General features: G+C 41.6%; 1 protein-coding gene across 2 annotated transcripts; it reads left to right on the forward strand.

Annotated features, from left to right (window-relative positions):
* Positions 1-1705: 1705 nt before the first annotated feature.
* Positions 1706-23360, forward strand: ttyh1 (tweety family member 1). 2 transcript variants are annotated; one of them, XM_035672312.1, is made up of 15 exons: positions 1706-1993; positions 5980-6144; positions 7641-7870; positions 10603-10714; positions 12448-12785; positions 15392-15487; positions 15603-15675; positions 17231-17306; positions 17502-17557; positions 17814-17906; positions 17996-18088; positions 18193-18332; positions 19304-19471; positions 21084-21162; positions 22289-23360. In XM_035672312.1, exons 2-15 carry the CDS (start codon positions 6010-6012, stop codon positions 22370-22372), a joined length of 1773 nt encoding a protein of 590 aa, XP_035528205.1. In that variant the 5' UTR covers positions 1706-1993; positions 5980-6009; the 3' UTR covers positions 22373-23360. The 2 variants fall into 2 exon arrangements, with proteins under 2 accessions (XP_035528205.1, XP_035528206.1); XM_035672313.1 differs by having other exon boundaries at positions 19304-19364.
* The last annotated feature ends 2 nt before the right edge of the window (positions 23361-23362 follow it).

A 23362-nucleotide genomic window follows, 5' to 3' on the forward strand; every position in this document is an offset into this window, starting at 1 on the left:
ACTTTACCATATTGCATTTTTGATAATATTTCGATTAATTGTACAGCTCTTCACTTCACTTTGATATTTACTGTTTTACAACTACTCAGACAGGACGTATGCACCTGCCATGAAGGCGAATGTACAGGACATAAATTGTCCATGAGGGTAAAATATTACGGTTATTTTTTACAGCCATGAATTAACCAAAGTGGTTGTATTCTGCGGCTCATAATTCCCTGTCCTAAACAATCTGTTTTACATGAATATTGTATGGACTTGTATGACTTTGTATGCTTTTCCAATGAATTATAACCATTAGATTGTCGAGGACATTAAATATTGAACTGGTTATTTTAAATCCTGTGAGTGGTGATATTTTATCCGTGCAGTGACTGATGGCCTGGATGCGGTACTGTTGCTGTGCGTTAACATACAGACACACGGAGGCTGCGTAAACGCTCCCTGAGCAACTCTTGCATACATAATATAATTTTCTGTCTTCTTTCCCCTCTTCCTCCCAGATACACACATACACTATACACTATACATAGGCTATATGAGTCAGTGAGTATGCTCTGTGGCTCTCCACTGTTTGCTCTCTCGCTCGCATTATCTCCCTGCCTCCCTTCCCCCACTCTCTTTTCAGTGACACAGAAAAACTAACGCCGCCCCCTCCCTCTTTCCTCACTCGCTTCTGCCCCCCTTTCTGCAATGGCAGACAAACACCAAACTCGTTTTACTCTTTCTTGCCGTGTTTTTGCCGTTGTATCTCCAATTTGCATTCCTCAGCCATAAACCGCCCATAGAGCATCATCTCCATCAGGACCCTCTCATCCCTCCTATTGTGTTGTTGCATGTTCTCCTCCAGCGTTCTTGTCACTGATTCAGTGTTGATGCTGTTCTGCAGCCTCCACTGAAAACTGGTTTTGCCTAAAAATCCATTGCATGCCGCTTTCCCCCCTCTCTCTATTCATTGTTCACTCCATCTCTCTCCCTCCCTCCTCTTTCTCTCAGCATCCCTCCCTGGGAACCCACATTTTTTTCCCCCCTTCTCAGTATTTTATGTTGCCTTTCCCTGCATCTCCCCCTCCCCTTATTCATCTGTATGTGTTTATTCGCTTCTCTTACTCCAAGTTTATGTGCATCTCTACTTCACATTAGCCCTCGACACGTCGCAGCCCATAGAGTCATAGGCAGGAGTTCAGGGTTCTTTCAAAAACATCTCCTTTCATTATTATTTAGCGCACACACAGTTGGCTGGCAGCATTTTTTACTCTTTCTCTTAGTAATCTGGTCAGGGTTCAGTGTGGTAGTCTGGACAGAGATTGGTCAGGTTGATGGGAGTATGCGTGGATGTTGGTGGGGGTCGACATTAGAAGTGTGCCTCTGGTATCTCAGTATGAAGTGAGTGAGGGGTTAGACCCCCGCTAATCCCCGTTAACAGATTAATTATCTTTGGGCAATATCGTGTTGCTGCCGTGTTGTGGAGTCGCTTGGGCGTTAAGCTACAGAGGGCTACAATGCAACGATAAAGGGTCCCTTAGGGGTGTCTCCTCAATCTTAATCCCTCTCTCGCTCTCTCGCTCTCTCTCTCTCTCTCTCCTCTCTCTCTCTCTCTCTTCTCTCTTCTCTCTTCCTCTCTCCTTCTCTCTCTCTCTCTCTCACTTTCTTCTCTCACTCTGTCTCTCTCACTGACTTGCTTTCACTGAGAGCTTCTCTCCCATCCATCAACACAAGCACCTCTCCACTGTCACCAGACAACTATACAATTATTGGCTATTTAATATTTGAATAACTGCAAGACTTATTGGCTTTTTTTACCCTCCTTTTCCCCCATTTTGACATCTTTTTGGCATGTCTCCAAGCCATTTTTTCAGGATGATGTTTTTTCAAGAGCATCAAGCATTGATGGCTGGCAGTATACCTCTTTGAGTGGGTAAATATTTCACGGACACCGGCAAAGAGAAGACACAGAAGGAGAGAGAGAAACCTCCCAGCGCAGCCGACAGAGGTAAGAGACTGATCTCTCTCTCTCTCTCCCCTCGATTATGGCTTAATTGTTGATGTGGTTGCAGAGATTAATCAGCAGTCAAGTGATATATAATATAAATGCACATTACACTACATCACAGTGTATTGCTAATTTGGATCCATGCCTATCTTTTCAAATATACTTAATGGATGTCCATGAAACCATTACACCACATTACCAAAATGGATTCATGCTTATCTTTTTCAACTATCACACCTAATGGATGCATCCTCACCCATTTACAGAATAAATACATTGTCAGATGATGCTGTAATAATTTTGATCGCATCCAATTATTTTCCACAGTTATTGTTTCTTCTGTCTCATTTTTCACTGAATGCTTTTGGACAATTTGTATAATCTGCAGGATCATTTGGTGTTTGCCTCTGTTGGGGTTTGTCTGTTCGGTCAGTAGTGTGGAAGCATTTTGTCACCATCAACTTGTCACGCTGGACACATCAAACACTGATTTGCTCTGACTTACTGGCTATGAGCTGCACTCACTTACCTTCGGTCAGCTGCACTCACTTTGAAGGTTCATTGTTGGAACCGGGCAATCATTTTGCAGGGCAGATGAATGTAAAACATCTCATTTTTATTGAATATTCTTATTTTCCTGTTGCTTCACACGGTACATGAAGGTAACTTAACAAAGATGTTAATTAATTTCTCCTGACCGATGTTGTGTGTTACAAGGCTGTAATGCTTTCTCATAAATTACAGTCATTAAGGTTGTTGTTAAGAGGCTGTTAGACGACTCCTCAGGCTTTAATGCGAATCACAGCAGATTTTATGAGACAAATTAGAAATGTGCAGCAAACGGACTACATTAATTACATCATCCAATCACGAGAGTTGTGCTGTCATAAAAAAAGATGAAGGTGGAGATGATTTTCCTGTGCTAAAGATGATCTTAAATCCAGCTGACAGAGATGCTTCAGCCTTGCTCTCATTATCTGCCTCACAAAATGGCCCTTTTCTTTACATTCAGACGTCATGGAGTCTCATATCATGCAACTGATTTCATTCTCTGTGTCGTCTGAGCTCCGTGCAGACTGGATGCAACAGAAAATGTTTTTTTTTTTTTTTCTTAAGAGCTCACGGTTGGGTGAGAGTCGGTTGTTTCTTCGCCATCTCACTCCTTGTCTCTCCTGTTTTGTCTTGTTTTTCTCTCTCTATCTCTCCCTGCCGACTGAGCTCAAAAATCACATTTATTTGGCTTCAGTTATGCAATGGTAAGAGGCATGATAACAAGCTGGCAGCGGACATCACGTCAACTTGAGGCTTCCTATCTGTGACAACTGCTGAGTAACTGCTGCTCTCGGACTGTGAACCCCTCCCGCCCTTCACTTCCATCAGCACCTCATTAGGTTGCCTCAATAACTTTCTGGGTTGCTGAAGAATCCTACTTGAACTTTGACCTGGCCTCGTCACTGTCTGATGCCTCAGTAAAACAGATAACCTGCTGTCATGCTGGTGATTCATAATTCTTTATCTTTAATTGTTTGGTATTGAGTTTTATTGGCCTCACAGTGGGAATCATTACTGGTACAGTGTTGTCATCCATCAAAGGAAATGTTTTACCCACTTTATTGGTCGGGGTGATCACAACAGGAAGACTTGATTCTCCTTTTGATTTGATTGTGAATTATTCCCTTAATTGATTATTACACCTCCTCAAAACGCTTTTATCCCCTCCATAGTCTGATAAATGCACCTCATATACATCCAATCTAATAATTTCACTCATGATAAATGAACATGAAGGAATGCATAAATATAACACAGTACAGTACACACAGTCTGTTTACACTGCTGATGTGTGGTGGATGGATGCAGTGCTCACAGAGTGTGAACCGTCATGTTCAGCACAGTTTTAATAAGGGAAAATGGAGAGTTGGCAATGATTCGATTTGTGACAGTTGGGCTGCTGGAACCATTAAGGTGAACAGGCTTATTGTAATGGGCTTAGAGCAGCCCTGTCTGGCCTGTGGGCGAGCTGTTAACTTGTTCTGCACCATGACTGCCCCAAATCTGAAAGGGAAATTGTCTGGCATTGAATGTGACATGGGGCTGAATCTAAACTTGTATCATGCACAGTGTAACACAGTTCTGTGCAATGGACTGAAAGCACGAATCAATAGGGATAGTACAATCCCTCTGCAGTGTGGAATACTGTGCCGATTGAAAGTGGTATTGAACAACAGCTGCATTAAAAGATAATAAAATCCAACACAAGCCAATTCAGAATCTATCTGACATTATTGGATCCTGCTTCAAATGCAGAATTGTATCTGTGTGTAATATCAGCATTGAGCTGAGCTGTATGACCCTTTGTGTTTAAGCATCAGTGCTGTTGTAGTGAATGGTTCTCTCTCTCTCTGAGCTGTCTTAAAACGCTCCTTTCTTAAACAGTAAAGCTCTGATGGTCTCTTAATCTGGGCAGCCAGTATCAGAAGCCTACCAGGCTCTCGTCTCGCCCTCTGTTCCCCCTCTGCTCCGTCATTGTAATGAGGATTCCAGTGTGTGTTTTGGCTAACCGGATTTGCCCTTTGTATTTACCCTACTTTCTCCCCCTTGACCGGCTTTAGTGAGAGATGCTGAACACTAAACAGTGGTTGATTTACACTGAAATACATTATTCTTTGTATAATGGTTTTCTTGGTGCCTTATATAATGTTCTCCTGTTGTGCCAAGAAGACTTCTTCAAAGACCCCGTATATATCCCCTATATAATCCATGCTGCTCCCTTTTTATAAGGTTAAGAGAGAGGTCTGTGAATAATAATCATTTGTTATATATAGGCATGTAATCTCCCTCTGTTTAAGGCAAAAACACCCTCTGTCTTCAGCTAATGATTACTTTGATTCATTAATTGTTTGTGCTTTGAAATGTCAGAAAATTGTAGAAAAATGCCACCAGAAGTTTCCAGACCCAAAGTTACGTCTTGAAATACTTCGTTTTCATCCAACCAGCCAAAACCCAAAGATGTTCAATTTAAAGGTCCAGTGTGTAACATTAAGGAGGCTCTATTGGCAGAAATGGAATATTCATGTTTTCATTAGTGTATAATCACCTGAATATAAGAATTATTGTGTTACCTTATAATGAGCTGTTTTGTCTACAGACGCTTTTAATGTTTCTACAGTACATGTACTGGTTGTAGACAGGGCTTTTCCCGTTTTTCACAAGTTTGGCAGCCACCATTGCTCGTACACACTTCACAGCCCGTTCTCATCCCAAGTCATCAGTTATAGACACGAGTGGTGTTCAGTTAGTTGCAATCTGTAATTTCACCCCTAATTACTAAATCCTACACACTGGTCCTTTCAGAGGATATGAAACACAGGGAAATTAGAGAGTCTTTATAATGCTCTAACCAGCAAATACTTTCAATTTTTGCTTAAATTAAAATGATAACCAAAACTGCTGCTGGTTAATTTTCTGTTAATCGCCTGACAGCTCTAACCACATCACATGCTCAACAAAAGAAAGCTGTTTTTTCTGAAATGTCTTTAAATTATTAAAGCGAAGATTGGGACGGTTAAAGGTGATAACAATATTAATGCATGCGACAAAAGTCTTGTATAATATTTGAGTTATTGTTGACCTTATGAACTGATCTAAGATCAGTGAAGCCAAACTCCTGAAATATTACACTTAAAGCAAAAAACACCACAACATACTTCAGCCTCCTCTGAGTGATGCACTGATTTACACTCCCAAGAGCTCGTTCCAAGTAACTATCGCTGACACTGTGACCCTGACCTCGCTCAGGCGATTAGTGGTCATAAATTGTCTGATGGAGGGGGGACACAGTGGCTGTAGAGCCTGCAGTGACCTCTCCCTCTTCTCAGCTTGGCTACGGGCTCAGGAAGTCCTTCACCCCTCCTTACCCTCCTTCCTCCCCTTTGCTCTTACTTCACATCCTGGTTGCTCTGACCCCTCTTTCCTCCCTCCCGCAGGGTGGTGGAGGGGACCAGTGGCAGTAGAAAATGGCTGCCATGACAACGGTGCCCAGCTATGCCCCTTCGCTGTGGGTGAGAGTGTGTCACGCCCTCCCCCGGCTGGACCTCACCATGCAGATGAAGGACAACATCTTTGTCCCCGACAGCTGGGAGTACCAGCAGGTAACAGACACCTGCCGCAACCACTCATAACACACTGTAACCACATGCTGCACTGTAACTGTCCAATCTGAGGGGCCACATTGCATAATAATTACAACCCTGTTGCTCCTTTTGTGGTTATAAATGTACGGGTATATTGGACTAGAATTAAGTCACTGGATGATGGCCAATTTGCTCCACATCACACTATAAATTGCTCCTTAAATGCCTGAATGTAACAGCAATCTTGCAGAGCTTCTTGCAGTCATTTTTAAAGCACATTTCCATACCAATTTATTGACTTAATTATTGGTGGTAAGATTGAACCAGACCCCTCCAAGAGCCCCTGAACTCATATCAAATCTTTTTTTACATTTTTCTACCTTCCTTTAGATTCTTTGCCACTCTTTTAACTGTCACTGCTGCCTCTGTGCATGCAAAGTGGATATATTTTATACAATTTGGATCCAGGGAGTGCGTGAGATTGAACATGGTGCGAGTCCTCTAGCAGATTTCCACAGCTGCTATTGTCTGCATGGTTCTGAACTGTGCAGGTTTCGGCTGCAACATGCAAGGGTTTCATCCAACAGGCTCTCACATACAAAACGCTCCAGCTAGCAGCGTCTCACAGTGCGTGTTTGTGACTTCTCTGCGGTACAAAAGTGGGGGGGGGGGACGCAAATTATCCTGCAGAACAGAAAGACAAAAGAGACTGAAAGTGCTCCGAGAGAGAGAATGAGAGAGGGAATGAGTAATGCGAGGAGGTTGCTGAACAGAAGACCGGGCAGAGAGAGAGAGAGATGAGAGTGGGAGTGAGAGAGAGTGGCAGTGAATGTATTTAAGTAGGTCACAGATTATTAATAGAGATTCAGTGGTGTGGATAGAAAGAAAGAGAGGGGAGAGTGGGGGAGAGAAAGCGTGGGGAAAGAGGGATGGGTGGAGTGGGGCGATGGGGAGGGGCTTTCAGAGAACAGGAGGTGAGATAGAGAGAAGGTGGAGGAATGGGAAGTGACAGACGGGCAGATGGACAAAGGATAATACTGTGGATATGTGTTGGAGCAAAATGCATTTCAGTAATGTTGACTTTATGACATGGAGTCTGATCAAAAGCAAAGTCTGATATGGCTTAGTGACATTAATATTCACTATGGTGTATATACAGCTCAGGGCTTCACGGGTTAAAGCCTTTGAAATAAGTATAAATGATTAAGAATCAGCTTAAATTAAGAGTGTTAGATTCACACGTTTGTTAATGGGCGTTTGCATGCGTGTCTGTGTCTTTTGATTTTTCTTTTCCTTTTTGAAACACAGTGTATATTCTCATACCTTTTTAATCACCATCTCCTGCTGCTAATGGGGGCGGGACAATATGACAAGCTATGGAATTTAACAGGATTAGATGGTATTTTACCCTCTCAAGTTGCTCTTCTCCACTTGTAAAAATGGAATTAAAGTGCCATTTGTCACATTCACTGACTCATCCGCTGATTATTCTTTCCTCCTCTTCCATCTTTCAGACTCTGTTGGTTTTGTCCAGTTTATCAGCCATCGCTCTGGTTATCTCCCTCCTGGTGGTTCTCTCCTTCCTCATACACTACTGCTGCTGTCACCGTGGTGACCGGAGCGAAGGATCAGAGGAGGAGGAGGAGGATGAAGATGCCAGCACGGGTCACGGTTACAGTGGGAAGAAGGGGCGGGGCATCTGCTGTGTCACGTGGGTGGCGGTGGCGGCTGTCACGCTGTGCTGGTGAGAAAGAGGAGACAGACGTCATTATCAGCCACAGACCTTTTACAGTATATGTGACAGCAACGCACACGTGTGGCCTTATAGCAGGGCTGAAAGAAGTATGCAGTAAAAGTAAACACTAATTTACAATCTTACAGATGTAAAATCAGCTAAACATAAAATATTAGTTAGTTATACTAGAAAGATCATAGAAAACATATGATGAGTTTATAAAATATGATACGTTGCTGAAGTATAAAAAGCAATCAGTTAGCGGCACCTCAACCAGCTACAACATTAAAATGGCCCCTTAATGCATCTGTAATAATAATAATAATAATAATAATAATAATAATAATAACATAATATATAAGAATGTCCCAATTACAGGATCCATTTGTTACATTTGACACTTTAAAAAAAAACTACATCTAAGTAGTATTTAATTTGACTTGTAGCGGAGTTGTATCATTGTTGTATTGCTACTTTTAGAAGAAAGATCTGAATACTTTTTCCACCATTGATTGTTAGACTGTTACTACTGTTGTATCAATTACCACCATAGCTGGTTGAAACGTAGCCAGAGTCCGCTATTTTAATCCAGTGGTTCCCAGTTTATAGGTCAGCCTCCTCCAACGGGTCACAAGATAAACCTGAGGGGGTCTTTTTATTGTGAAATACTGGATTATTTTACCTCTTGGAGCCTAAAACTCTTGAAGGAATTATTCAACATTTTGGAAAATGATTCACTTTCTTGCAGGAAGTTAAATGAAAAGGTGGATACCACTCATGTCTGTAAGGTAGCCAGCCGCCGGTTAGTTTAACTTTAACATAAATGCCGGAAACAGAGGGAAACTGACTCATCCCACTCAGTAATCAACACATTCTCTTTTTATTGTGTTACCTTCCAGCAGAGCAGAGTCACACTAGCGGTTTCCCCCAGTTTCCAGTGTTTCCAGTAACTTAAGGTAAACTAAACTAACCGGCTGCATATTTACTGTAGAGACATGAGAGTGGAATTGTTATTCTCATCTAACTCCTAGGAACTAAGTCAATATGCTCATTTCCCAAAATGTCCTTTAAATGATTTAAAGGTAAAATAACTCTTTAGTGAAACTGCAAACAAATTATAGATAACTGAAACGTGAAAAGTAAAAGAAGGTTTTTAAAGGAACACAGTTAAAAAGTTGGGAACCACTGGTTTATTGTTTAAAAATATGTTAGATATACTTTACATACTTAGTGTTTAAGATTTTACCTACAAAACGTATGATAAGCTGCTGAAATATGTCAGATAAATAGTACAAAAAGTAAAAAATCCCCCTTTGAAATGTAGTGGAGTTGAAGAATAAAGTAACATAAGCTAGAAATACTCAAGTACAAGTACCTCAGAATGAACAGTACAGTACTGTAGTTACTTTACACCACTGCCTTTTAGGTGGAACAGCAACAAGGCTGTGAATCACACGCTGTCACCCTCTCCATCGTCATGTGCTTTTTAGTCTCTCACACGGTGGCCACTGTCACTGGAGAGGAAAGGAGGCCTGTGTGACAGCTGATGGTCATGTTATATTGTTGTTTACCGACCACAGGCCTGCACTGCGTGTGTTAGTTTGCGTGGATTTCCCCATTATTATGTGTGTGAGGATGATCTCAGCTTACCCACCTTACAGTACAGTCATTTGCCCAACGGTGTTCCCCTCAGATCTGGTGACCGTGCAGTCATCAGGTCAGTACATTGTCTCCGCTGTATATTGTACAGAAATGCTGTTTGACATCTGTCCAATACACTCTTGTATAGTATGAGTCACTGAGGGGAAAGCTCAGCCGCCTTTTAAATCTAAAGCTACAGGCCCAGCTGTGTGCTGTAACAAAATTATAGCACAATTTAATGCTTCAGCAGTACTTATTATTATATTCCAGTCCATTCCCCGCGCATTTCTATGCACTGTATTGCTCTGTTTTTGGACATAATGTATGAGATCTGATTTCAGCTGTTGTAATGATGTCATCATATGCAGACTGTAGGTTGATGTGGTTCATGTCTCCCCCTTATGGACCGTAATGTAATGTAATGTAGTCGTCTCCTTTGCTGATGCTCGATGCAAAAGCCTTCACTGTGCCAGACCGGATGAAAATATAGTGCTGCAATTTTACCTCTTGAAAATATTTCCTGTGACACCCTTTCCTCCTGATCGGGTCACAGAAACATCATTTAAAATGCAGCTGCGTTAGACAGCCTTCACATTTTGGCAGCTTGAAATGCAAAGCACACACAGACGCGGACACATTCCTCCTTTTCCCCCTGCTTTCTAATCTGGGTCACATACTTTGTGGGAGATTGGGTCATACCATTCCTCTCTGGTTTGCGGGGATTTGATGAACATCTGGCCCGAGCCTTAATCTGAATATTTGAATAACAGAAAGATGTGTAAACATGTCGCTATGTTTAACATTTCGAATATTTTCCTTGCTGGAGCTTAACCGTTGAGTGCTAAGAGTCATCTTTTTTTCCATCATCTGTTTATTCCTTCCCCTGCGCTCTTCTGATGGTATGCTCATCCAGAGCACACACATCCCATCCTCTCCAGCTCTATCTCCTTGTGTCACATTCATTTAAAATGTACATACACACTAAATTAAACATTACAGTTATGCCTCTGCTATCTTTTATCCCCCTCTCACACATACTGTACATATACACCCTCCCACAATTCATGTCTCCTTATTTTTTCTTCTTCTCCCCTTTGCAGTGTTGCCATAGGCATCGGTTTCTATGGCAACAGCGAGGCTAATGATGGGATGTATCAGTTGACCTCGTCTCTTCTCACAGCCAATTATACGCTAGCTTCCATCGATCTGCTGGTGAGTGCTGCTCTCCGCAAGTAAACTGTCATGCAGAATATCTACGCTGCTTGACACTGTGTGTGTGTTTGTGATTGTGTTTGTCTGTGTGTGTGTGAGAGAGAGAGGGAGAGAGAGAGGATGTGTTCATGTTTAGATGTGGTGTGCAGACAGAGAGACAATCAGAAACAAACTTCAGTTTTTATTGATTTGGCAGCGGTCAGACAGTGGTTTATGTGTCAGACTACTAAATGTCCTCCTACTGGGAGATACATGTCAGGAAAACTACAGTGATAATGATAATGATATACAGCAGAATACCTTTGAATGAGGAGGGGAAAACACAGTCCAGCTCATGTGTATTTATATCAAAGAAACATGTCAATCATTAAAATTAGAGCAGGATATCTAATCTGTCCCTCCTTAAGCAATAGCATTAGACCAGGGGTGTTCAGATCTTTTCCCTCGGAGGGCCAAAACTGAAACGTAATGGTTGGCCACGAGTGGCACTGCCTACAGTGCTCAGATTATGAAAAGTAAGTAATTACTAATTACAATTTTAATCATATATAATATCAAACATACGTTGTGGGCCCTGCATGAGACACACAGACACTGACAGACTAATCTGGGGCTGTATTGATCATTCCTTAGGAATTACACCTGAAGAGTCAACTTAAGAGTTAAACATTTATTTGCTAGTTGAGTTGAAGTATGAGACACATTTATTAAGAAATGTACTCCTACTTACAGCGTACAAGTGTAAAAAGCCATTCTAGTCGTCTGATCAGAGCAGGAATATCCAATCATAGACAAGAATTTATCCCAGTGCCTCCCAAATGTTTTTAAACCTTCGTAGTGATTTTTTTTTTATGGCAGCCCTCTGTGCCCATAATAAATAAATAATATAATAAGAAGAAGAATTTTGTACAATAACAGTGAAGATGCATGGACAAAAACAAAAAAATTAAGAACATACTCTAACTAAATATATACAGTGATAGTGCTTAGTTATTCTGTTCATGGTTAAAGCAAGTCTAGTCTGTATATTGTCTTGGGTTGTATTGATATACGTAATAATGTGCTTCAATGGAATTGGATAGATTAGTGTTGGTAGTAACTACACAGTGAATCTGTATATGCAGTTATGTACATTTATGTAAAATACAGGACTGTAGGTACAGGTATCTACATAATATTTGAAAAAATGTATGTACATATATGGAATTAACATGCAAGATATTGTATAATAAGATGGACACTTTACAAAAAAGAAGCAGTAGCTGCAAATTACAGGCTTAAAACTATCCTATTCTGAATTAGACAGATAACAAATTATTCATTATGATTGCAAAACATGTCTCAAAAGGTGTGTGTGCTCACTCCTGTCTCTGTACTGCAGCCCTCCATTATATCCTCTTATCCAACTTAAGAGACCTTGAGTTGTCATATACTGAAGAGTATTTTCATGTCAAAGAAAACTGGATAAACAGCTTTTATTTAAGTAGAAGTAAAAGTAAAGTCCACAATTTCACTTATAGCTGTCTGATAAAAACTTGTTTCTATAACTTTTGTTATAGATTATGAGGGATGTGCATTAGCAAACTGAAGCACTGATGCCTTCCATATCCAGTTCTCTATCTCCATAACGCAACCACTCTAAGCCCACCATGAATTTATGAGCATCATCATCTTTACTTCGTGGTTTCCATCCCACTTAACTCTCCTCACATTCTTCCTTCCTCCCTCTTCAGATTTCAGACACAATTACTGGGCTGCAGCTGTCTATCTCTGGCCCTTTGACATCAATGGAGGAGCTTTTTACCGGCAGTAAACCGTTCCTGGTGTCGACGCGGAACTGCCGGAGGTTATCTGAGAACGTGGTCAACCTCCTCTCCTCCATCTCCCTGGCTCGGTCCAGTGCAGACACAGGCCTGGGGAATGACAGCAGTATCAGCGGGGCATCCATCATACCTCTGACCCCAGTACCTCCCTCTGTGGCTCCGACGATGGTGCCTACCGGCAGCTTAATGCCCAGCCCCTTCTCACCTGGCTGGGCGGCCAACACACTGATGGTCAATGAGGACTACAGGTGAGGCTGCAGTCCAGAGTGGCCACGATGTTCAATTTGGATCAAATTCACATTGGAAATAGATTTATTTTTTGGATGATTATTGGTAAATGATGCTAAGTAATGTTCCCATATGCATATTAGGGGTGTGTATTTCAAATGATTCAATATCTAGATAGCCAGCCCACGATCCCAGACACATAAATCTGTATCATCCAGCTGATTCAGTACAATCTGTTTCAGCTGTAAGGAAAATTCAAAGTATATTCAAAGTAGTTTTTTTTTGTAAATAACTATGTAATTTGACACTAACTGAAAAGAGACAGTGTTTCATTTGTCACCTGAATATGCAGAAATGTCAAACTTGTATACAAGCAGCACGCAAATAATAATATAATATATTATGTAATATTATGTAATTTTCTTATATAAAGAATACAAATTTCCAGTTATAAATGATTTGTGCATTATTGATGTAATATTGTCTTGGCCTTAAATGGAGCAGTCCTTTAAAAGAAAAAGCAGATGTCCCTGCAATTAGTACAAACTACATAATGACGGCTCCTACAATGGTAAACATTGGCAGTGATAGTCAGCTTTCTGGGAAACGAGATTAAAGCTGTTAATGTTTTTGGTTTTTTATGCCTACAATTTGACAATTTGATAGTTAAATGTATTTGTTCCTCTTACTTGCGCAAGAAGGATCCAATAAAACAGAAACTCCATTCCTATTATATCCACTCATAAAACATCCTTTTATAACTCTTGTTCTTTTCATTTATTTACAAAACAATACCGATCTGTCAGTTTTACAATGTAGCAGATTTAATAGGACTTAGAGTCTTTACTTTATTCAAATCTAGCACACATTGTTAGTCTCCTAAATATCAACATGTGCAGTCTGTTCCTGCTCTCTTAGTGTTACAAGAGGATGAGGAAACTATCTTAACCGGCGATTCATAAATGTTGCATGTTAATTAAGATTGGCTGGGTTTGGTGAGGTAATGCAATGGAAAATGTTCTTACACATAATGGGTTGATGGGATGTTTTTATATCCCATATTCCGTAATGAACACACTTGAATTGATTAATAAAAGTACCTAACTATATCCTAGTACTGATAAATAATTCCCATTGTAATAACAATACGAAAGTACTGCTTCCCATAAAAAACAAACCACACACAGCAAACACAGAAGATTTATGACTGCCCTTAAGCAGAGAGAGGTTAAGTAAGGTTCAGCCCAACTTCAGCACTTCCCTCATATAGTGGAGTCTTAAATAGTAAACTACAGACACACACTGAGTGAATGTTTTTCAGTGTAAAGCTCCAGTGCGTAACATTAAAGAAGCTCTATTGGCAGAAATGCAATGCAATATATATAATGTATTGATATGTATGTTTTCATTGGTGTTTAATCACCTAAAAATAAGAATCATCCAACCAAACACTGGCTGTAGATAAGGGTGTTTGCATTTCTGGTTCATGGATTTCTCCTGGAGAGGGAGGGTGAATTGAGGGAGCCACTAATTCCTAACACTGGACTTTAATAGAGATATCCCAGATCAGCAGTGTTATCAGAATCCTAATAATATCCTTACACTCTTTACTCTGCTATTGTAATTCTGGGAACAGTGCGATAAAAAACATAAAGTTCTAATCCTGGATCAGGTGTAAAAATCTGAATGTGATGAAAGAAACACACAAGAATGCTGTGAGGAAAAGCTTTCAGTGTAGCAACCTCAGATTTGTCATAACATTGGCTCCCAACCTCGCCAGGGTCACAAGATGTTTAAAGAATTATTTACATTTATCTCTTCAGGCCTCTAAAACCCTTTGAATAAAACGACTGAAGAACTGAGCGCTTAAAACAAACCGATGATGAGGGGTCATAACAAGTATAAACTGTTTCATTTTTTTTAACACAAACCAAAAAGTTTGGCAACCATTGACCATAGACAATGATTTACTAGTTAACAATGGGTTAGTCACATGAACTTTCCACTGCGGTAACCTTGAACAACTTCATACTTGACTCAAGGCGAGATAGTCTCATCCCATTTCTTACAAAGACATCTAATTAACACACGGCGAAAAAATCCGAAAAATGTCTTCCCACTAACAACCGTCATCGATGCAAAGAATCACTTCACAACAGTTGCTAACTGGAAAAGCAGTTGAAAGGTTGAGGTTCAATTTATTCATCCATAAAATATCTAAATTAAAGTACTCCCATCATAATCAACCAACTCTGATTACCTAAACAGAGGTAATACATATTCATAGTTCAAGTACAATATAATTAACAACATTAAACTAAAGACTATAGAATTAAATGAAAACAATCCCCTGTGGAACAAAACAAAATAATGTAGCAGTTGTACTATGATGACATATAGTCCCATGTTTTGCCCTCAGTTCCTTTTTGTGCAGATCAAGCAACAGTAGTATAAGTACTGTAACCATTTTTATCACATGCTGATTAACTCTTAAATGATGGAATACAATTGAAAGCTGTGGACGTTGTCAAACTACTTGTTCTAAGGTCAGGAGAAACCTTTTCACTTTTAACATTTGTAACAGTTTGTAATGCAATTGCTGTTTGTGTGTTTTTCTTTGTTATAGGTGGCTATCATACGTGTTGTTGCTGCTACTAGACTTCATAGTGTGTCTGTTCATCCTGCTGGGACTGGCCAAGCAAGCCCGCTGGCTGCTCATCCTGTGAGTACACACACACACCCACACACTCTTGTATCTTTTGACACAAACCATACAACACTGGATTGATGGTCAGGGTGTCCTCTTGGCTGAAGAGTTTGTGCTGTTCCCCCTACAGGATGACCGTGCTGGCCTGGCTGGCTCTCTTCCTGAGTTGGGGCTCCCTGGGCTTGGAGACAGCCACTGTAGTGGTGAGTAGACCCAGTAAAACTGCTCTGGAGAGCGGGGCCAGGGCTGGAGTTGAGGGAAGAAGGGCTGCAGGAATAGGAAGTGAAAGGGACTGTCATGGGAGGGATTGGCTGGCTACAGCTGAGGGAAGAGAGCAATAGGAGGCCGACCCCTGATGGCACGCCAAAGCTGTGTGTGTTTGTGTGTTTGTGTGTGATTTCTGTGCCCATTGTGCTAAACCGTGAAAAGACCTGCCTCCTAGGGAACGCTGCAGTCGTGGCAGAGGACCAAAAAGGCAGAAAAATGGGGCAGAGATTAAAGATTCAATGCGCGTGTGCACAAGCGCGTTTGTGAACAAAGTGTGTTTGTGCATTAAAGTGCGTGTTTTTCATGTAAGTGTGTTTGCGAGCGTGTGGGTGTTTTGGCTTCGAGAAGTAAAGATGAAGAGAAGATGAAGAGAAGTGCTTTCAACAAGAGAGAGGAGGGGAGAGGAAGAGTGGGAGAGTGCATCTCAAGATCAGTTTGAGAGAGAGAGAGAGAGAGAGAGAGAGCTAGAGTGAGTGATAGAGAGAGAGCCATAGAGAGGGTATACCATCAGCAGAGGAAAGCTTGAAGTTGTTGCTGTTCTTCAGCCCCTTGGGGCTTTAGTCTGAGCATGCAAGGAGGTGGAAGTGTGAGTGTAATCCTGTGAAAGTGAAATTCACTAACATGCTGCTAGACAATTTTCAGCTTAAAGTCCAGCTGCGCTTATAACGCCTAAACATGACAACACCACCAGTGTGCTGTGTTTTTCAGACAAAAGTCCGGGCCACCTTTAGCGGGCAGTGACATTTATCAGGAACAAGAGAAGGGTTTTATGTCTCGAACAGAAGACTACCCTTTCTCAGTTTTCTCTGTGAAGTTTGATCATACCCTTTGAACGGGACACGGCTTTGGTCTGGGCTGTGGGTGTGTGAAGAGGGTAAATGGTGGCTGTTTTTCTGCACTGCTGCCTACTTTAAGCGTCTCAGTGTCATGTGGAGCTGGCGGGAGATGTCCCAAGGCCTGTGGGTCCACACAGAGCGGCTCTGTCCGTGGTCACTGACAGGGAAACAATGGGCCAGCTGTGGGCCTGCCCACTTTATTCTGTCCCGGGTCGCCGCTTTTCCCGTCAGTGAGTGTTTTCCTCTAGTGTGGCTCTCACTCCCTCTTCTGGTGGGGCGATCTCAAGCTGAGCGTGTTTGTGGGTGTGCTATCTCTCACTTGAGTGTGCCCACTTCAAAAATAGGCCAGTAGGTGCAGCAATGTATGGAGATGATAAGGAAAGAGAGGTTAACAGAGGGCAGGATATGAGTGATGAGCTAATGGAAAGAAAACTAGACGTCAGGTTTATCCAGGGCAGCATGTGATGCAAGCAGATCGATACTTGCCACCATATTGTGAGCTGCTGTCAGATATCTGAGGAGGTAAGTATGTCAGTCGGTCAGTGTGTCTACTAACTTTTCCCTTGTGATCGTTTTCTCTTACCCTCCCTCTTTTGCCTCATCTGTCCCTGTCATACTTTCTCACTCTGCCCGTCACTCTTGCTGTACTTGCCAGGCTCTCAGTGACTTCTGCTCAGATCCAAACACGTTTGTCCTCAACTCCACCCACTTCAACACGGGGACCAGCTCAGGTACAGTATTAATCTGTTCCTGTACAAGCAACACTTGGTGAAAGTGCTGGTTGTTTTCCATTTCTGCAATGCACTTGATTTACCTCCCAACTGTGCTTCTGTCAGCACAATCTAATATAATGACAGTTAAATGTTTCCACATCTTTTCTATTGTGCCCTGATCTGCTGTGCACTGGTGTTTTGTTGGCCATTCAGATGTGTTGGATTATTACCTGACCTGCAACAGGCGCATGAACAGTCCATTCCAGCAGGTAATGTGACCTGTGTGTATGTATATAACATTGCAGGCATTTAGCTGAAACTCTTACCCTCATTGATTTGAAGTGAGCAGATTGTATGTCAGACTTGCTCTTGAGGACAAATTATTTGAGGACGGGATGCACAGCTGTTGCTGCGTGTCCTGTCCTTAAATGATTTGATCTCCAGATACACTCCCATGCATATTGATGGTATATTTGAGCAATAATGCAAAATAAAAGCTCTTAACTCCACTGACTCTGACTCCAGCTGCTGACCCAGTCGCAGAGGGCACTGTCCAACATACACACACACCTCTCCAGTCTGGACAGAAATGCTCTCACACAGTTCCCCAAAGCAGAGGTATGTTTATAATGTATAACTCTGCAGCTTAAGACATAAAAGCCAGTATTATTATTTTTCTAACTTGATGCAATTTTCCATCATTGCAGAAATCACTCAGGGAGGTTCAGCAGATACTCAACTCCACAGAGGGCAACTTTCATCAGTTGGTGGCACTACTGAACTGCAGAGGTCTTAATAAGGTAACACAAGGAGAATACAGGACCTGTACTAACGACCAATAACAGTTAATAACCAAGTGACTGTTTCTTTATTTCCACTGATATATCTATACATTTTCTTTTAGGACTACATTGACTCTTTGAAAGGCCTGTGCTATGATGGGATGGAGGGATTGCTCTACCTCTCCCTTTACTCTTTCCTCTCTGCTCTGGCCTTCACTGCCATACTCTGTTCTCTGCCCGGTGCCTGGAGGAGCTTCCCTAGGTGAGAGAGAGAGAGAGAGAGAAAGAGAAAGAGAGAGAGAAAGAGAGAGTGTGAATATTGGTGTTTTAATGGACTCGCACCCAATTATACACTATGAAATGTCTGTAGCATAAACACTGCCAAGAGTGTAAATCCATTTTGTTCCACAGTGTCGGGGAGAACATATACTCCTCTTCTCCTCCTTTCATAAAATGGGAAAATATTGTAATGCATCAGAAATATTTGGTCCAAATTTAGCCCTGAAAGGTTTATAATGAATATTGGCACATGCAGAATGGAAGTGATAAAAGGGTAATACTGCAGCAGTACATAAAAACTACCTATAACAGCTGGAGGTTTGGCTGTCTTCAACCCACTGCTGCTTGAACATCAGTAGTTTAGTATTCAGGAGTTTGGCAGCAGTGGCACATGTTTGTTGGCTCTCCTGAGAGCAGATGTTGAACAGTTGTTCCAGTTACGCTGAAATCTAAAGTGTCATTAGCTAACAGCAAGAGATTAGGGAGTTTATGATTGTTGCTGCCTGTTCCCTGTAGCTCAGCGGTTCTCAACATCTTTGGTATCAAGGACCCCCTACTAAACATCACTGATACACATCAGGCCGCAGAACCCGTATTTGATAAGATATAGTCTCTGGGATCCTATGAAACCTATGAACAAAATTTTTATACATTCTCTCAGTGGGCTTCTAGTCAATTAAATAATGGTTAAATTAAAATATTCCCCATTTATCTGGGGACACCCCTGGAACCTCTCAAGGACCCCGGACCCCAGGTTGAGTTTTTTGTTTTTTGTTTTTCTTGGAATATTAACGTTTAACTAATCATGACCATGAGAATAAATGGAGCTGTCTTGTAAGATATTTTAATTAAAAACAGATCAATAGATACTGAATAAGGAAACTATAACAGAACAGTCATCATTTCTCTGCTCACACATGTCCGTGTCTCTCTCTCTTTCATGGACGGCGACAGTGAATCAGAGGAGTACGAAGACTCGGACAGCGAGAGTGAGGACCCCTTCACCTCCCATCAGGCACGTAGACAGACGGCCTCGGGGTCTCAGCGAGGGGCCATGGCCCCCTTCTATAATTACCCGGGGGCCGGGTGGACACCCCCCTTTTCTAGCGCGCCGCCCCTCCCGTGAGTAACACAGACACACAGACACAAAGACAGACAGACAGACAGAAGGTCCCAGATGTTGCAGGTGGAGGAGGAGGAGGAGGAGGTTGGCATCAAGCTCATGTTTCTGTGTCGAGATCTGTACCTACGGGCAACTTTTATACTGATGCCTCCCCCTCCAGGAGCAGGGATTGTAAAAAAGTCCAGGATGTAGTATGACAACACAGAGTACCACACACACAGAGACTGACTGAGCACTATAGAGACACTTTTGTGCAGCCACATAGTCTTTTTGGTGAATACATTCAGCTTGAAATCACAGATTTGCCCCTCAAAACAGTTAAATTGTATTTATGACATACAGATTTTGGACACAATGCACATGTATCTTTACAAGAGAGCAGTGGCAGTGCAGTACAGTCAGCTAGGTTCACACACTTTTGTCCATAGACATGTATGATTAGGACAAATCCACAGAGCTGTCAGGTTAAGCACATGCATTGCAGACAGACACACAGACAGGTCAATATGGACTACAGTGTAGGCAGAGAAACAGACACAACTCCAGAGGTCTGTCTGTCTGTCTGTGTGTCTGTCTATTCGTCTGTCGAGTGTTTCCGGACAGACGATGTAGGCCGCTCGGTCATTTCACAGATTCTTGTCTCAAATGGCGTCCTGTCTCCTAAACAGTAGTAGACTACTGCTGTGTTGGAGGGAGGGTGTCATTGACGAGGCCGCGCTCGTAAAAACTCCGGCGATGTGAGGCTCAGGTTGACTATAGGTAACCCCTCCCCCACCCTCCACCCCACCAAACACCCTCCTGCATCACTCTCATCTGTTTCCTCACTGTGGTGTCCAAACCTCTCCGGTTATCTGTCCTCACTGCTTTTCTCTTTTCATCAAACCTCCTGCTTCCTTTTTTGGTTCTCTCCCTTCTTTCTCACTTTCACTTCTCTCATCTTATTATGTTTCTTCCCCTTTTCTCCCTCACTGGTGTTTCCAAGCTTAGTTAGTGCTCTCAGAAGCCTAATTTCGTGGACTATTTAACTTCCTATTCTAATGCCAGCTGATCATCTTAACTGCTCCCATATCAAATAATAACACAAAAAATAAGAGAGTAAACTTAACTGTCAAGTCTCAGAAACTCAGCTAGCAATACAAATACAGTCCACTCCTCTTAAATGGAATCTGCTCGGGATTGCTTTAAAAGCTTTCTGGGGTTTATCGTGCAGATAAACAGATTCATTAGGAAAACAACATTACAGCTAAAATGAGACTGGTGAGTCACACCCAGCTCCAAATGCATGTAATTGCAGATTATTGTATAAATCCTGCAGTGCATCCTCAGTCAGGAGTGGTCTGTACGTCTGATGCTGGTGCTCACAGTGCCTCGCTCGAGTGCCAGCAGTACTAATACCTACTAGTTACACTGAGTGCTGTTTTTCCGCACTATATTTCTAACCGCTCTTTCTCCTTCTTTCCTGTTACTTGTCCTTTGGGTCCCGTCACCCCGCGGCCCCCCGTCCCCCTCTGTTGTTCTCAATGTGTCTCACCCCTGTTTCCCTTCTTCTTCATCCTTCCATTCCTCCTCTCCCTCTCTCTTCTGTCCTTGTCTCTTTCTATCTCTATACAGGACTCCAAACGTTTCCTCCAATGGCAACCCTGGCTATGAGAGCCTCCCCTTGACTGACAGGCAGTCCCCACCCCCCTCTGTGAGTTCCTCTGTACTTGTGACACCATCGCAATCTGTGCCATTTTATCGTTGCTGTTAGTGCACACGCTCGCTTTAATAATCAGTAGCAAACGGGACTAACATGGAGGCGGGGCTCCGACCTTGCAGGACCCTGTAGGCTGGCCCTTTCTTTTCTTTTTTGATGCAGAAAATGTACATATTTCCACTGTGACTAATTGACTTGTAATTAATTCTTTCTTACTAACATAAATCTGAGAGCTGTTTTATTATCACTATCTGACCATTTTACAGAACACCTTGGCCATAACAATTTGAATTAATGAAAAATATGAACTTTCAGTGTGAAACTTCATTCTTGAACTCGACAAAATCCCAACTCAAGGTAACTTTACTGGGTTTTTTTTTTACAGCTTTCAATCACATCTCATGGTCTTCCTCAGTGGAAGACCTTTAGGTTACGGTTATCAAGTGACAAAATTTTCAGATTACCACTTAGCTATCTCCATGACAACAGACCAAACTCCATCCACTGAGGAAGACCAGGAGATGCAGTTGAAAGCTTCAGAGTAGTAAGAGGCCATGACTTTTGACTGTAAACGGAAGGTAAATTAAAATTCAGTACCTATACTTATTCTTCCTGGTTCATTCTTGACAATAAGAAAATGAACTTGCCAAAAGTGGGAAAAAAACACAAACCTTCCCCTCACTATATTTTCCTGTAGCTTTCAGTCGCATTTCAGGGTCTTCTTCGGCAGATAAAGTCTAGAGTTGCAACCCCCCCACCCCATAAATTACCACAGTTTATCACATGACCAATCACTCAGTCTCATTAAGACATTTTAATTATCTTCATGAAAAGTGAGCAAACTACATGCTTTGAGGAAGACCATGAGGTGCAGCTGACATCTGGGAAAAGCTAGTAAGTGGACTGAGGGTTTTTTTTTTTTTTGTACTAAAAAAAAATAAAATTCTAATGCCTGTTGGTCAGATAGTGAGCAAAACTCGCTCTCAGCTACTCTCGATGAGTTGACCTTCACATGCACGAATAATAAATATTTGTCTTCTTCTCTTATATTTCCTCTCAACACACCTTCGGACCTCGTCAACCTCTCTCCTGAATCCCATCGTCCGTTCTGGATGTACAGTACTCTCCCAGCATGCTGACTGGTTATGGGGGAAGTCAATCACACCCCAACCCTGCCCATTCGCGGAACCTGTATTCACGTTGATTATTATTTTTTTGTTAGGAAATGTATAAAAAAAAAAATGTTTAGTTTTCATATGAATGGACACTTTACTGAAATGAAAATGAAATTAATCTACATAAAATGAATGCTAGGTGTGAATTCAAAGTGCGTAACGTCATTACCACTGAATATTATTATTAGAAGCACTTAAAAGAAACAGGTCTAAATGGACTGCTGATATAACCGACAGCGATAATGCTGATAGGATGGTTGTGCAAAGGTATGAACCAAGTCCACTTGGTCTAAATTCTTTCCCTTGTCTGTCCAAACTCTGTGTAAACTGTGAACAGTGGTGAGGCAAGTCAGAATGGTATTGACGTTACTACGTTGTAGTTTTATATTCTTAAATGTATCAGTACCACCAATTTATTTTTAAGTTTTTATATAAATATTGTTGTAGAAAAGCACTGGCACGTAGCAACAAGACACATTTTTTTCTGTGAATGGTTATGCAGTTCCTTCACTTGGTATCATTTTTTTTATTATTACTTTTTATAGGTGGCAATTCTGTATTTTCCTTGTATTACCTTATGGTATTCTGTATATCTCACTGTCTATAATATCTGAATAATCATGAACCTTTGCTCTTACAAAAAATACTTGAGGGCTACCAAGACCCTGTTTTAATGATTGAACGGAGAACTACAACTGCCACTCCAGTCTTAAGAGTGGAGAACTACAAATCCCATGCAATGACAGCAGGTACATAGCAATATGATTCTTGCTACTGGTGCTGCAGTAGCCCTACCGTAACTAGCAATAATAACTATGTATAGCATTGGGTTTCTGAGATCTCTCCAAGATGTTTTGTGTATATATGGTATGGTATGTTGGAGATTTCATTGAATCCCCCCCATCCTAGCCAACTGACCTTGTTAACCCTTGAATTGAGTTTGTATGGTTATCAATGCTCCTTTTGAATGGCATCCTTTTACACTCAAGAGTCTAATATAAATAAAAATAACTTCAATA

The sequence above is a fragment of the Morone saxatilis genome, unplaced genomic scaffold (assembly GCF_004916995.1).
Source record: "Morone saxatilis isolate NCDOM2014 unplaced genomic scaffold, NCSU_SB_2.0 Contig24, whole genome shotgun sequence".
NCBI lineage: Eukaryota > Metazoa > Chordata > Actinopteri > Moronidae > Morone > Morone saxatilis.

Coding starts and splice junctions, on each gene's coding strand:
- ttyh1 (XM_035672312.1), top strand. CDS start 6,010: ATGGCTGCCATGACAACGGTGCCCAGCTATGCCCCTTCGCTGTGGGTG. Junction 6,145..7,640: donor ACAGCTGGGAGTACCAGCAG/GTAACAGACACC, acceptor TCCATCTTTCAG/ACTCTGTTGGTTTTGTCCAG. Junction 21,163..22,288: donor GGCAGTCCCCACCCCCCTCT/GTGAGTTCCTCT, acceptor CTGGATGTACAG/TACTCTCCCAGCATGCTGAC.